The sequence below is a fragment of the Pelophylax lessonae genome, assembly GCF_965119305.1.
Source record: "Pelophylax lessonae genome assembly, chromosome: 11".
NCBI classification, from domain to species: Eukaryota; Metazoa; Chordata; class Amphibia; order Anura; family Ranidae; genus Pelophylax; species Pelophylax lessonae.
Genome location: NC_138778.1, coordinates 146,457,568 through 146,474,254, shown reverse-complemented (window position 1 = coordinate 146,474,254; position 16,687 = coordinate 146,457,568). Strand labels below are relative to the sequence as shown.

The 16,687-nt window shown below is 43.1% G+C and overlaps 1 protein-coding gene across 1 annotated transcript in view; it reads right to left on the bottom strand.

Annotated features, from left to right (window-relative positions):
* The window catches only part of LOC309567444 (proton channel OTOP2-like), a gene marked incomplete at its 5' end in the record, with an annotated part of 144,535 nt that overhangs the window by 46,621 nt on the left and 81,227 nt on the right, over positions 1 to 16,687 (bottom strand). The window contains one exon of the mRNA XM_082272836.1: positions 3,040 to 3,098. Coding sequence (XP_082128962.1) covers positions 3,040 to 3,098 — 59 coding nt within the window. The remainder of the gene's footprint in view (positions 1 to 3,039; positions 3,099 to 16,687) is intronic.

Sequence of the window (16,687 nt, the reverse complement as noted above, 5' to 3'; positions counted from 1 at the left end):
GGCAGTGGCATGCAATGCCAAGCTGCCGCAAGCAAAGCCAACAGAATACTGGGTTGTATAAAAAAGGGGATTCACTCCAGAAATAAAGAGATTATTCTCCCACTCTACAAGACTCTGGTCCGGCCACATCTGGAGTATGCTGTCCAGTTCTGGGCACCGGTCCTCAGGAAGGATGTGCTGGAACTGGAGAAAGTCCAGAGAAGGGCAACAAAAATAATTAGGGGAATGGAGGACATCGGCTATGAGGAAAGACTACAAGCACTGAACCTATTCTCTCTGGAGAAGAGACGCTTGAGGGGGGATATGATATCAATGTACAAATACTGTACTGGCGACCCGAGCATAAGGAACAAACTATTTAGAGTAAGGGAATACAATAAGACACGTGGCCACTCACTAAAACTAGAGGAAAGGCGGTTTAACCTTAAAGTGCGTAAGGGGTTCTTCACTGTAAGAGCGGTAAGGATGTGGAATTCTCTTCCACAAGCAGTCGTATCAGCGGGGAGCATTGATAGTTTCAAAAAACTATTGGATGGACACCTTAAAGACCACAACATACAGGGGTATACAATGTACGGTTAAAAGCAAACACACACACACATCATAGGTTGAACTGGATGGACTTGTGTCTTTTTTCAGCCTCACTAACTATGTAACTATGTAACGCGGTAAAGGAGGAGAGCATATTTAAAAGAAGAAAAACTACCACAAGAGGACACAGTTTTAAATTAGAGGGGCAAAGGTTTAAAAGTAATATGAGGAACTATTACTTTACTGAGAGAGTAGTGGATGCATGGAATAACCTTCCTGCAGAAGTGGTAGCTGCAAATACAGTGAAGGAGTTTAAGCATGCATGGGATAGGCATAAGGCTATCCTTCATACAAGATAGGGCCAGGGACTATTCATAGGATTCAGATATATTGGGCAGACTAGATGGGCCAAATGGTTCTTATCTGCCGACAAATTCTATGTTTCTATATTTTTAGCACTGATTACTGTAGTAATGTCACTGGTCCCCCCAAATGTGTCAAAATTGTCAGTTAGGGGTCCGATCTGTCCGCCGCAATGTCGCAGTCCTGCTAAAAATCACAGATCGACACCTAGTACTAGTAAAAAAAAAAAAAAAAAACAATAAAAATGACATAAATCTTTGCTGTAGATTGTAGACAAAATAACTTTTGCGCAAACCACTTTAACCACTTTACCACCGGAGGATTTTGCTGTCTTCCGTCCAGGCCACTTTTTGCGATTCGGCGCTGTGCGACTTTAACTGACAATTGCGCGGTCGTGCGACGCTGTACCCAAATGAAATTTACGTCCTTTTTTTCCCACAAACAGAGCTTTCTTTTGGTGGTATTTGATCACCTGCGCGATTTTTACTTTTTGCGCTATAAACAAAAAAAAGAGCGTTTATTTTGAAAAAATAACAATATTTTTAACATTTTTTTATATGAAATTCCCCCCCCAAAAAAATGTAAAAACCCATTTTTTTAAAAATGTTTGGCCAATTTATTTTCTGCTACCTATGTTTGGTAAAAAAAATCACAATAAGCGTATTTTGATTGGTTTGCGCAAAAGTTATTGCGTTTACTAACAAAGGGAAAGATTTCTGTCATTTTTGGTGTTTTTTTTTTTTTAACGCGTAATGGCGGCGATCTGCAATTTTTTTTGCGGGACTGCGACATTGCGGCGGACAGATCGGACCCTTGACTGACATTTTTGACACTTTTGGGGGTACCAGTGACATTACTGCAGTAATCAGTGCTATATATATGCACTGTTACTGTAAAAATGACACTGGCAGGGAAGGGGTTAATTTTATTGGAGAGGGAGGGGTTAATGTATGCCTGGTGCTTACTAACGTGTGGGGGGGGAGGTGACTGTGTGACAGAAGGACAGATCGGATGTCCAGCTATGCTGAACACTCCGATCTGTCAGTCCCTGTTTACACACAGCGGGCGGATCTCCAGACTCGATCCCCGACGATCGGGGCAGAGCAGCTGAATGAACACAGCGGGAGCGAGCCTCCGGCGGCGCGCGAGCGCCGCCCACAAGGGGCGGAGTCCAGCGACGTAGGTCTACGTCGCTGGACGGGATCGCGGCACTTTGCCGCAGTAGCCTCAATGTAAGCGGGGCTAAAGTGGTTAATGTATGCCTGGTGCTTACTGACGTGTGGGGGGGGAGGTGACTGAGTGAGTCATGGACAGATCGGATGTCCAGCTATGCTGAACAGTCCGATCTGTCACTCCCTGTCACTATGGAGATCCACCCGCTTGTGTTTACACAAGCGGGCGGATCTCCACACTAGATCCCCGACGATCGGGGGAAGAGCGGCGGCGATCGCCGCTGCTCCTCCCCTGGCCCGACTCCCGCTGTGACTGAATACAGCGGGAGCGAGCCTCTGGCGGCGCGCGAGCGCCGCCTAGAAGGGGGAGTGTCTGACGACGTTAATACTACGTCGTCAGACGATAACGAGCCACTCTGCCGCAGTAATATTACTGTGGGCGGAGGTAAAGTGGTTAAAAAACGCTGCTTGTGATTTTTTTAACCAAAAATATGTAGCAGAAAACAAATTGGCCTAAAATGTTAAAAAAAATTAGATTTTTAATTTTTTTTTTTTTGGGAATGTTATATATCAGAATGTGAAAATATATTGTTTTTTTTTTTCAGAATTGTTGCTTTTTTTTGTTTATAGCGCAAAAAATAAAAATTGCAGAGGTGATCAAATACCACCAAAAGAAGAAAGCTCTATTTGTGGGGGGAAAAGGACATTCATTTTAAACATCGCAAAATATGGCCTGGTCATTAAGGGGGAAAATCTTCTGATCCAGAAGTGGTTAACATTAAAACATTTCCAGCATTAATTCCTTCAGAATTTAGAGGGATTTGTGTAGTGGAAGTCAAAAAATGATTGGGAGGAGGCAGAAATTTGTGTATATATCCTGTCACCATGTCATTGAAGAATTAGCCCTGAAAGGAGTTATCAAAGGACTTGTCACACATTTTATTCTTCAAATAAAGGTTTTATAATTACTTACCTGGTCATAATCAAATGGATCTGGACACAATGTCTGCAGGAGATCCAAAGAAAACATGTCTGGAAGAAAAGCACAATTTGCTTATTGAGCATTGCATCATTCATTCAAAGAGTTTTAGAAGTGTAAAAAAGAGAATCATTTCCATGTAAAGGAGTTCCAGTACATTCCAGAGGAGAAAAAAATGCAGCGTGTTCAACTTTTTTTTTCTGGAATTGACTGCACTGGTGTGAACTATGTCATTGAAAAACATATAACCTACTTTCTATGCATTTTTGATGCAGACAAAAAAATGCACTGGACTGCATGTGGTGTGAACTGGCCCTCACAGTGTACTAATCCTTTTTTCTCCTACCTCCTGACCCAAACCAAACTCATTCTTCCCAGATTCATACTTAGGCCCCTTTCACACAGGCGGACCGTTCAGATCGGCCTGTCCGTTTTTTTAGCGGATCTGAACGGATGCCCCATGCATCTCTATGGGGCATCGGATGTCAGCGGAGACATGTCTGCTGACATCCGATCCGTCAAATCTGGACGGATGGAAACCCTATTTTCCATCCATCCAGCGGATCGGATTGGATGGGATCGGATGAGAATGGACCGACGGTCCGTTCCCATCCGATTGCCCCATAGAGAAGTATGGGGAACTGACAGCTGTGTTTCTGCACACAGCACAGAGACACGGCTGTCATCCTCCTGCTCAGCGGGGGATCGGCGGATCGATCCCCCACTGAAATAAATGGAGTCCGTCCAATGGACGGAGTGTGTGAAAGGGGCCTTACTGATATCCTGCAGTCACAGCCTCAGTGTTTACACCCTTTATGAAAAACTGACTGCAGCTGCTCATTCGTTTCCTATAGACTTCTATGGGACTGTCTCTTGTAGTCGGCGCTGCTCAGGAGATAACCTTGGAGGACTGCCTTGTAAAATCTATGGAAACCTCTGTATAGGTGCAGTGCAATCAGTGCCATCTTAAGAGCATTAAAGGGCTCCGGGAAATGCAATGCACTGGGGCCCTGCCTATACAATCGCCCACGAGAATAAAAATGCAAATTATTGATAAGGCGATATTTATTGGTACAGCAGTGCCAGGCTAATGACAGCTTCCAAGTTTGGTGGCTGGGTCCGATGAAAACATACCCGGACGTCAGACTCGACTGTCCTGTGTGTGCCTGTTAATTTGGGGGCGGATAAGCAATCCTGCAGTTGTGGGCTCCCTGTGGCCTGACAGCAGCGTAGGCCCACCTGCTAAGTTCGGCGGCGGGATGCACATGGGAATCAGGACTAATGCTTGGCTGGGGCTGGGTCGCTGGGCAGGTGGTGCCCCCCGGGCAAGTGGGGCGTCCCAGGCAACTGCCCAGCATGCCCATTCGGTAAGATCGCCCTGAGTGCAATGCATCTAGGGAGGGGATACTTTAGGTCAGGAGAAGAGGCACTAGAGGATATGCAGGTTTTATTTGAAATCTTCATCACCAGAAAATAAATGAAAAATGTCCAGAAAAGTAAAATGCATCATAAATTATACTGGCTTCATGAACACCTGTGAGAATGACTGTTACCCATCACAGCTAAGGCTCTCTATCAGTGCTAGTTTCAGGGAACAGTACACCTTTGCAGCATAGAGCATGGATGTGGCTGCACTAGAACTGCATGCAATATTTGACCAATAGCATCCTTCTGTGCTAATCTGAACCTAAGTTGTGTCAAGCAATGGCCATGCTACCTCATTCCCTTTAAATACATGGAAGTTAAATTGCGCAAATTAAAGTGTAGGTAGCACCCTGGTCCTTAACTGGGGCAACTTAGTTTTTGACTGGCCTGTAGACAGCTCAGACTGATTGTACAGTTCATATCTGGTCTTTCCTTCAAGTATAGCTAAAAAACAGGCAAAACTTTTATTTTTTTAGTTTTGGATAAAATGGAGATGGATTAGAACACCTTCATGAGGAAAAGGGAAGCAGCCATTTTATTCCTAAAACATTTATTTATAATTATCAAACATGTATTTATGATTAAGCAGATATATTGGATGTATATGTTGTGGGAAGTCGTATTGTATAACAGCTGTTGTGTTCAAAAGCCATTTACAGCTCCAGCTGTTAGATTGCTATCTAGCTAGACCTTCGAAGACCAGCTAACGAACTTTGGAAGTGACAAGTCTATGTGAAATGACCATCCGCATATCAAAGAATGTCACCAAAGACTCAGATGACTTCTAATTTGGAAGAGGGGATTTATATGATGACAGGCATGCTGACTCCGGAGTTATATATTGTTATTATTTGCGATCTGGAGTTCACTCTGGTGCCACAGAGGGGTAACTGCCAGAATCTCATTTCCTGTGTCACGGAGCATTAGTCTCAAGTACGAACAGCTTCCGGTGTCTGGGGTTAAGTGAAATAAGTACAGACCAATCAGAATTGCTTGTGCTTTGGTTTAGGCCTATAATAGATGCAGAGGCAGTGCAATCTCCACCCCTACCGAGGAAGTCAATGCTTATGGGCTGACGTAACGCGTATAGGGGGCGGAGCCTGCATGCCTGACATCATATCCTCTCAAGACTAGCATCCTGGATTGTTTAATACTGAATCTTTTATGCTGATTTTATCATTCACTCATGTAAGTGCAACTTTAATAAATACCTGGATTTATTTATCATACGAAGAGCACTAGATTTGTTCCTTTATCTCTATGTATTAGACCAATTTTGGATCTGAGCAATCTTCCATATATCCATTGATGTTACCCTCTCGTGCATACCCCATTAGAGGGAACAAGCTGTTTTAGACCCTTGGTGATACGGGGGTCTAAATGTGAGGTGAGAGGCCACATTTACTGGTGAAGGAATGGTGAGCACAGTCACAGTGGTGTCGTCAAGCACTGAAGATTTTTCCACTGATTTCTGTGGACTCTTTATTTTTCACCTGGAAGCACACTTTACCACGTTGTATTTAAAGCGGAATTCCGGGCACAAAAACATTTTTTCAATAAGCATACCCCCGGGACAGTCAGGGCTAGTACATTCCACAATGGCTAGCCTCTGATCTGTCCCGGTTCGCACTTACCTGCAAGAAGAAATACTCACTTATAAAATTTCTTCTCCAGCGTTGCCATCTCTGTTGTGGGCAGCTGAAGCCAGCGTGATCCTCTTCTGCGTCCTCTTCCGCGTCTTCTTCTACCAGAATGTGCCTTCACCGGCCCCTCTCGCCACTTCCGGCGCGGCGCCGCATTCCTACACAGCTTCTGGGCATGCCCAGAAGCTGTTTAACAGGGAATGCGGCGTCGCACCGGAAGTGATGAGTGGGGCCGGTGCAGGCGCATTGATTCCTGGGAGCAATGACGTTCAGCTCCCAGGAATCATTGCAAACCGGAAGTGACGGCGCGGGCCGCGGCCGCCGAGGGAGGAAGTAAGGTGAGTATTTCTTTCTACAATTACAAGGTAAGTAAAAAAAAAAAAATAATCCTAACTATCCAATTCCTTTTCAGGTGAAGCAAAGCAAGCGGATGGCCACAAAATCGATTAGGTCGATTTTGTGCCCGGAACTCCGCTTTAAGTGTTATTATAGATTTGGCGCAACACTGTTTGGGTTTTTCTAAAGACTCAGATGTGACTTCAAAGAAACTTTAGAAAGCTAGGTGCCACCCACTTCAGAATGTATAAATTGTATTAGGGGCCCTAGCTAGAGGGGGCAAATGATCTCATGCTTCAGAATGTAAATGTGATTGACTTGCTCTCCAAACATGTCTTTACCTACATGTTTGTCTAAATAAATATCATTTTCAATCTGGCTTCAACAGTCAAAATGTTACTGAAACCCGTGAGTTCTGGGGTTTCCCCTACAACCTCTTAGGTTTTTATTGCGGTCTGGACCCCCATTAGGGAGATTCATCCTCTGTATTTGTCCTGTTTACCTTTATCATCGAAAGCGAAAGTAAAAGGAAACCCTCATTTTGGGTTGTCCTCAAAAAAGTAATAGAGGTGAAATTTTCCAATGGGGACACTAGTTCTGGGGACAGTGGCGGAGCCAGAGGGCTAGCTGGGGTGGCAATTGCCCCAGCAGACGAAATCCTTGCCACCCCTGTTGCCACCCCACTCGCGCTCGCTTATGCTCATAGCATTACATTAGTTAAACGAGTGGGCGCCTGTGCAGCTAGTTCTCTGTGACTGTGACGTGCCTGCACACCTGATTGGTTAGCTGTGCAGCGGCTCACGGCGCCGCTGCTGCTCACCGCGCTCAGTCACAGAGAACTAGCTGCACAGGCGCCCACTCGTTCACTTCTTCTTCTACCTGTAACCTTAGGTAAGTCTCTCTGGTCTCTGCATGATTGAAGGGGACACGGCATGCTGGTCACTACATTGTCAATTGATGGGGGGGCATGCTGGTCACTACATTGATGGGTTGGGATGCTGGTCACTACATTGTCAATTGATGGGGGGGGGGGCATGCTGGTCACTACATTGATGGGTTGGGATGCTGGTCGCTACATTGTCAATTGATGGGGGGGGGCATGCTGGTCACTACATTGATGAGTTGGGATGCTGGTCACTACATACATTGTCAATTGATGGGGGGGCATGCTGGTCACTACATTGATGGGTTGGGATGCTGGTTACTACATTGTCAATTGATGGGGGGGCATGCTGGTCACTACATTGATGGGGGGCAATATTGTGCAGCCCGACTCGTAGGCGTGTGCACGAGGTGTGCTGGGTGTGCCTAGGCACACCCTAATCACCCTTGTGCAGTGCTTCTGCCATGGCTGCCGCCGCTGTGTCTGCTGCTCTCTGCCCCTGGCTGCTCAGCTCCCGAACCCAATCCTGTCGGTGCGGAGACTGAGAGGGACTGTCTGGGGGAGGACCTTGGCCTGCTGTAAGGGGGGAATCTATATAGGGGACCTCACCTCACCCTGGCCTGCTGTAAAGGAGGATCTATGGGGGACCTGCCCTAGCCTGCTCTAAAGGGGGATATATGGGGATCCTGCTCTAAAGGGGATCTATGCCATAGATCCCCTTTAGAGCAGGGTCCCCATAGATCCCCTTTAGAGCAGAGCCCTGTGATCGGTGTGCGGCCTTAAAAGAATAATGTTTACTTTGATAATTGTTTATTTAATTAAAAATGTTTTAATACCGCTTAGAATGTTTGTTTACATTTATTTATAAAAGTGTGTGTATATGTATATATATATATATACATACACGCACGCATGTATATTGACCCCCCAAAATAATACCTTGCCACCCCTTTGCCACCCCTGTTTTAAAAGTCTAGCTCCGCCACTGTCTGGGGACCTGGGGGTCCCCAAGGAATTTCTTGAATTTGCAGGAATTTTATCTCACTTCCTGTTTGGCTATAGGACAGGAAGTAATGGGAAATCCAGAAAGGAAGAGGGGAAGAGGTTACTCTAACCCCACATATATATTAGGCTTTTAAATGGTGACTCTCAAATGGAAGAACAACCATATCAATAACTTAATAGAAAAGTACAATAATGCATTTATTTAGTATCCACAGTCATACAGTATATTAACAACCTCATAGTATGTAGGGCCATGAACAGATATGGAGCCTGTAAAAAACATAATACATACAGTGAAATCAATAATGTATAACAGACAAAAAGTGCATGATGTGCCAACATGTTTCGCGGCCTATGTATTCCGCTTCTTCAGGGCTTCTGCCATCCGTATACACTTCACAGACATCACAAATAAGCAAAAAGGAAAAGGGGAGGAAAAAAGAACCAGGAAGGAAAAATTGTAGTCAGATGTGTTCCAGTAAGGGGGAGACCCATCCCATCAAACGCCGCAAATTCTCGGATATAGTTATCTGTCAAAGGGTGCGTAGGAGCTCACCACTGTAAATTATGGGGTTTATTATACCACCCATAATAAGAGGTAGAGAAAAGTGTCCTCCATAAGGTATATGGGCAAACTGCTCACCTAAAAACAGACAAGTATCTGTGGGATTAGCAGCATGATGCCAGGGCCGGACTGGGAATAAAATTCAGCCCTGGAAATAATTTCATACCAGCCCCATAGCATTATTATACCAGCCCAATAGCATAACACCATTATTTTCTTGTTCATAACATAACACGTCACCACGCATGCACTATCTGCCCGGGAATAGCCGAGCGTGTACGGGCTTTCCCGAGCAGCGGCGGCGCATGCGCAGTACTCATGTTGGACCGGCCGTGGCCATTTTTTTTACTGGTCCCTAGCAGCGCCAGGGCAGGGGGAAATTTCCCGGGAGCCCGGTAGGCCAGTCAGGCCCTGCATGGTGCCCAGGCCTCCCGAGACCCCACCAAATCACAAAAGCCCATAAAACACAAATTAAGGGGCAGATGGCAAAAAATAAACTGACAGGGATTACAGTATAACTGTTAAGATATATGACATTTTGTTTATATGCCCTTATACAGCTTATCCATTGATCTACAGTCATATGAATATGTTGTCTGTTTGTTAACCAGGAAGTGTTTAAATAAAGTTGCACTCACTAAAAAAAAAAAAAGACAGAAAAAAAAGAGGCAGCAGAGACTGCAGTGTGTGTTCCTGAGAAAACTAAAGCATGGTGCCTGTGTGAGTCTGTCCTCCATCAAAGATCTGCTATAATCCGGTTATCCTATCTCTTAAGTAAAAAAATGGCAACAGGTTATGGGCCCAGGAGAGAGGGAACAAGCCGATGGAACAGGCTGCTTTTCGATGGAGATGAGAAAAATTATGAGCTGTGGGAGACAAAATTCCTAGGCCATCTGCGCTTGATGAATCTTAAAGAAACAATCCTTCAGGAACCATCAGACGAAACAGACCCTGTGCAAGACAGGAATAAGAATGATGAAGCTTATGCTGAGTTAATACAATTCCTGGATGATAAAAGTCTATCTCTTATAATGAGAGAAGCAACTGATAATGGAAGAAAAGCGCTGAAAATCCTGAGAGATCATTATGCTGGCCAAGGTAAGCCACGTATCATAAATTTATACACAGAACTAACATCTCTTCAGAAGTCTGAATGTGAAAGTGTCACAGACTATATCATACGCACAGAAACAGCGATTACAGCACTTAGAAATGCAGGAGAGACCCTCAGTGATGGACTATTAGTGGCTATGATTCTTAAAGGCCTGCCTGAATCATTCAAACCATTTGCAATCCACATAACACAAGGTAAAGAAGATATGACGTTTACTGACTTTAAAACTCAGTTAAGGATTTTTGAGGACACTGAAAAATATCACAGCAGCACAAGCACTGATAATGTAATGAAAATCAGCACCCCTGTTGTACCAACAAGGGAGAAAGACATCATTGTCTGCTACAGTTGTCATCAGAAAGGTCACAAAGCTAATGCATGTCCATACAAAATGAATAAGAGGAAGACAAATTGGTGTAATTATTGCAAGAGCTCCACTCACAGTGAGACATTGTGCAGACGAAAGGCACGAGACAATGTAAAGCAGGTAGTGGATGATACAGAACAAACATTTGCTTTTAAAATAAGTGAAGACCAGTTAAACAATCCCAAAACAAAAAGCCTGATGGTAGATACAGGAGCAACATCGCATATTATCACAGACATCAAGAAATTTAAATGATTTGACACCTCGTTTAAGCCAGAGAAACATTACATGGAGTTGGCAGATGGGAAAAGAACTTCCGGTGTAGCACTCAAGAGAGGTGACGCTGAGGTGTACCTAATGGACAGTAAGGGAAGACAAAGGAGGACATTGCTACAAAACGCATTGTTTATCCCCACATATCCACAAGACATTTTCTCTGTTGAAGCAGCAACAAGAAATGGGGCGTCTGTTGAATTCAGACAAGATGACAGTATTCTGATCCATAAGAATGGTACAAAATTTGTTATAAAGAAATACAACAGGCTTTACTATTTGAACACCTATAAGGAATGCGATGACAGTTGTTACGGTTGTTATGATATTCAGACATGGCATGAAATCCTAGGTCATTGTAATTACGATGATATCTTGAAACTACAGAATCTAGTAGATGGAATGAAGATCCAAGGTAAGGTTGATAAGTCCAACCTGAATTGTGAGATTTGTATCCAAGGGAAATTTGCTCAGAGTAGAAACAGGGAGCCTGACACCCGTGCAAAATACCCACTTGAACTAGTACACACAGATTTAACAGGTCCTATAGAGCCAGTTGCAAAGGACGGATTCAAATACGTCATAGGATTCACTGATGATTATTCTGGTGCAGTGTTTGTATACTTTCTGAAAAACAAGAGTGACACAGTTCTAGCCACAGAGAAGTTTATCGCTGATACTGCCCCCTATGGGATCATCAAGAGAATGAGGTCAGACAATGGTACCGAATTCACATCGAATGACTTCCAGTCACTACTCATAAAGAAGAGCATAAGACATGAGACTTCAGCACCTTATTCACCACATCAAAATGGAACAGCTGAAAGAAACTGGAGAACACTGATAGAGATGGCAAGATGTATGCTAATAGAGAGCAAAGTACCAAAAGAGTTATGGACATATGCAGTGATGACAGCAGCTATGATTCGTAATAGATGTTTTAACAATCGTTTGAAGCAAACGCCATACAACATACTGACAGGGAAGAAACCAGACTTATCAAAAATGAAGATTTTTGGGTCAGAATGTTTTGCATACAAACATGATAAGAAAAAGCTGGATCCAAAATGCACAAAAGGAATTTTTGTAGGATATGACAAAAATAGTCCTTCTTACCTAGTGTATTACCCTGAAACTGGCAAAGTCTTCAAGCACAGACTAGTAAAATTCATTGAAAAGGATGTAATCGAGAAACAAACTCAGACTGAGCTGTTGGACAATAATGATGATTTTTATGAGGAAAGGAGTGTAATTCCTGTATCAGGTCCAATGACTAATGAGACCCCAGATTCTTTAGAGAAGATTGTAGAGGACAAAGATGAAGACCATGGTACAAGATACCCTACAAGAAATAGAAAAACTCCTCAGTATTTAAATGACTATGTACTAGAATCTGTTGGTGATGATCAGGTACTAATGAACATAGATTACTGCTATAGAGTACATGATGTACCTCAGACCTTCAGAGAAGCTATGGAAACACCCCAGTCACAAAGTTGGTTAAATGCAATGAAAGATGAGATGGGATCACTAAAGGAGAATGATACCTTCAAATTGACCACACTACCAGAAGGCAAACATTCAGTGGGGGGTAGATGGGTGTATGCAATAAAAAGCAATGCAGATGGAACTGAAACGTACAAAGCCAGATTTGTGGCAAAAGGCTATAATCAAGTAAAGGGAACCGACTACATGGAAACTTTTTCTCCAACTGCGAATTTTACTTCATTACGCATTTTGATGCAAATGGCAGCACAATATGATTTAATCTTGCATCAAATGGATGTGAAGACAGCTTACTTACATGCCCCAATTGATTGTGATATATATATAGACCAACCAGAAGGTTTTGAGATCAAAGATGACACAAATAAAAAGCTAGTTCTCAAACTAAAAAAGTCACTGTATGGTCTTAAGCAATCGGGAAGAAACTGGAACAAGATGCTACATGATTATTTATGTTCAAATGCATTTATACAAAATTCTGTAGACCATTGTGTTTATGTCAAACAGAACAGAGATGAACAAGCAATATTACTAATATGGGTGGATGATCTCATCATTGCTGCAAGCAATGAAAAACTACTCAATGATGTGAAGTCAACACTTGCGACAAAATTCAAAATGAAGGATCTTGGAAAACTGAACTATTTTTTGGGCATTGATTTTAGACAGACTAGTGAAATGGTGAAGATGAATCAGAAGAGATACATTTTGAAAATGATAGAAAGATTTGGTATGTCAGATTGTAAACCGAGATCTACTCCTTGTGAACAAAAATTAGATTTCGACGACAAAAGTGAACTTGCAGATGTAAAAAGCTATCGGGAGATAGTAGGCAGTTTGATTTATGTGGCTACGTGTACAAGACCGGATTTGAGTTGGACTACAAGCAAACTGTCACAACACTTTTCACAACCAAGTGTACAACACATGATCACGGCCAAACACGTACTGAGATATTTGAAAGGAACTGTCAATTTTGAACTATGCTACAGAAAATGTAAAGAGAAGTTAAAACTAGAGGCGTATAGTGATGCCAGTTGGGCCTCAGACCAGATTGATAGGAGAAGCACAACAGGATATTGTTTTAGCCTGACTGAAAATGGACCTCTGATTTCTTGGAAATCAAAGAAACAACCAACAATTGCACTATCTTCATGTGAAGCTGAATATATAGCATTAGCTGCAACCACACAGGAGAGTCTATATCTTACACAACTGCTGAGAGAATTGGACAGTGAATGTCAGTTTGAGCCAGTGAAGATTTTTGAAGACAATCAAAGTGCGATAGCTCTCGCAAAGAACCCAGTTTACCATCAAAGATGCAAACATATTGACATTAAATTCCATTTCCTTAGGTCTATTCTGAGTGAAGGCAAGATAGATCTTGAGTATTGTTCTACGGATAAAATGGTAGCTGATGTTATGACTAAACCAATAACAAAGTTTAAGCTTGATAGATTTGTGAGTTATATTTTTGGAGTATAGAGAGTAAAATGATGTAACTATACTAAACTATTTTTCATAAGCAGTATAAGAGCAAGTGGGGGTGTTAAGATATATGACATTTTGTTTATATGCCCTTATACAGCTTATCCATTGATCTACAGTCATATGAATATGTTGTCTGTTTGTTAACCAGGAAGTGTTTAAATAAAGTTGCACTCACTAAAAAAAAAAAGACAGAAAAAAAAGAGGCAGCAGAGACTGCAGTGTGTGTTCCTGAGAAAACTAAAGCATGGTGCCTGTGTGAGTCTGTCCTCCATCAAAGATCTGCTATAATCCGGTTATCCTATCTCTTAAGTAAAAAAATGGCAACAATAACCCTTCATTACTCTATCCAAACGAAAAAAAAATATGTTTTGCCTATAGTTCTACTTTAAAGAGTAACTCCACTTTTGTTGAGGAAAAAACATTCCCCTCTGGGTGATCTCTGTACATTACAAGGATTTTAACAAACTTTGTTGCAGATTCTTCCCGTTTGTTATTCTGAAGAAATCATTGTTTGTTCCTCTGTGCTGAGTGGGTCAAATGGGAGCGGTTTCATAATTATCTGTCAGCTGTGGCAGTTGCAAGGCTCTAATGAGGAAAGCTGCAGGGTCTGCTTCCCTTTAGATGTGTTCCTATTGAGAGTTTCTCACCAAAAACGACATTTTTGCTGCAGGGGATGCCAGAAATCTGACTTGTATCTCAGGCAGACTTCTGGGGAAATCAGTGAGCCAATCACGCAAGGAGCAAATTATGTTTCTGGGGTGTGGTCTTTCTGTGTACAGAACAGCTCCAGGTAGCCATATTGCATTGCATTTTCAGAAAATTACATCAGCTGCAGATTGAAAAGGAAAGATCATTTTTAATAACATTCAACCACAATATGATTTGTGTGGCAATTGTATACGCTATATTGTTTTTTCTTTATTTGCTATTTTTTGGTTACCCTCAAAGCGGTAGTATACTCTAAAAAAAAAAAAAAAAAAAAAAAAAACCCCTGCAAGACAAAGGCATAATGAGCTAGTATGCATCCCATACTAGCTCATTATGAAATATTTACCTTAAAATGAACGGACGCTCGGACGCTTCCAGGTTCGGCGGCTCCGGCGCTGTGAGTGGACGGAGCCGCAATGACATCACCCCACGCGTTCGCGCGGGGTGTTAACTTTCCGGCAACTTCCCGGCAAGGAACTCTGAAGGTCCGCCGGACCTTCAGAGCGCATGTGCCGCTAGCGTCAGCGGCTGCATGCAGTGCAAATATCTCCTAAACCGTGTAGGTTTAGGAGATATTATTTGTACCTACAGGTAAGCTTTATTATAGGCTTACCTGTAGGTAAAATTTACAAAAATCGGTATACTACCGCTTTAAAGATTTAATCCGGTTGTGCATTTCTTACTGTCGCCAGTAGGTGTCACTGGTACCACAGGCCAGTATGAGACAGTACAACTAGGTTGAGTTGAATATTTCTTTTTCTTCCAGTCAGCCCAGTAGGAGGTTCTGAGCCACTGGTTTATTTTGGGAGAGGATATATATTTGAGCTGGCCCCTGGCCTGGGGAGATGCTGCTGAACTGAGCTCTGTGTGTAGGTCCAGAAGCCTGTCTGGGGCCTACAAATTCTGATGTGGTCCTTAGGCTGTCATGCTCAGCCTGGAAGAAGCTGAGGTCAAATAGAGGAGACCCAGGGGTGCCTGGATGAAGGCTGGTCCCTCAGAAGGGCCTGGTGACTCGTTTGGAGGACAGAACTGAATGTAACAACGTGCTTACAGTGCTGCCGGGTCGTCTTTAATGTTCTGACCCTGTGAAGCTGGATCTTGTGCTACAATCTGAAAACGTGTTTGCAGTATCGCCGGCCTGGATTAAAGGTCCTGGTACTGTGAAGATGTACTTTTGGATCCAAGGAGTCTGTATGTAATCTGCTGCTGGTATTTGAGACCCCTAATCCTCTCTCCTACTACCTTCTTCTAAGTTCTACATAAAAGCTTTGAAAAGATCAAAAGTGACTAGCGTCCAATTTTTGTTCAAAACTCCCCATTATATCCATGTCATACTTGCCAACTGTCCCTTTTTTCCAGGGACAGTCCCTGCAAATAGGAGCCTGTCCTGGGTAATTTATATTGTCCCTGGAAGCGCCTGTTAATCAGGCTGCCCATAAATGTTAGGCAGAAGTAGTGCAGCTGAATGGGAGAATTATTCCAACTCTGCTACTGTGGCCTTAAGTTTAAAATTCCCTTTTTAATTTCCTGTAATTCTCTCTATATTGAGTAGACTATATAGTCTGATAAGTAGGCGAGATTAATTATGCAGAGTGGGCGGAGCTTCAGGGAAGTGGGTGTGGTAATTGATAGCTGTGCTGCAAAGTGTCCCTGGAATTTTTTTTTTAAATGTTGGCAACTATGCCACTGTTCAGGGGTGATTCCCGGGTGGTACCGGTGGTCCCCTACAGCAGTGGTCCTCAACTCCAGTCCTCAGGGCCCACTAACAGGCCAGATTTTAAGTATTACCTTGGGGAGATGCAAACTAGAATACTGCAATCACTGAGCAGCAAATGATATCACCTGTGATGTATTTCAGTTATCTTGCAAACCTGGCCTGTTAGAGGGGCCTGAGTAGGGATGTTCGATATTCGGCCGAATTCCAAACTTTTTGCGGTAAAAATTCGGAATTCGGCCACCAGAACCGCCCAAAATGCACTGGGACAGGAACTGGGCTTTAAAAGCCCGTGATTGGCCCAGAAACGTCAGCAAAAGCCAATGAGGGGGCAGGAGTCTCCTAGGAACGTGATTGGAGTGACTACGGGGACCAGAGGCCAATCAGGAGTGAATACGCCCCACAGTATATAAGATAGCCCCGCCTAAACCCTAGCACAGTGATACATACAGAGTCTGTTGAAGAGAGTTGAAGCATTTCTCTGACTCCTGCTTTGCTACACTACGTTTTCTGCATAGACGAGTGGTTCTAAAGCACCATATAGCAGAATTGTATTTAGCTTACAGCCAGTGTAGTTAGATACAGCGATTGTGCTGGTTCTTAGAGTTACAA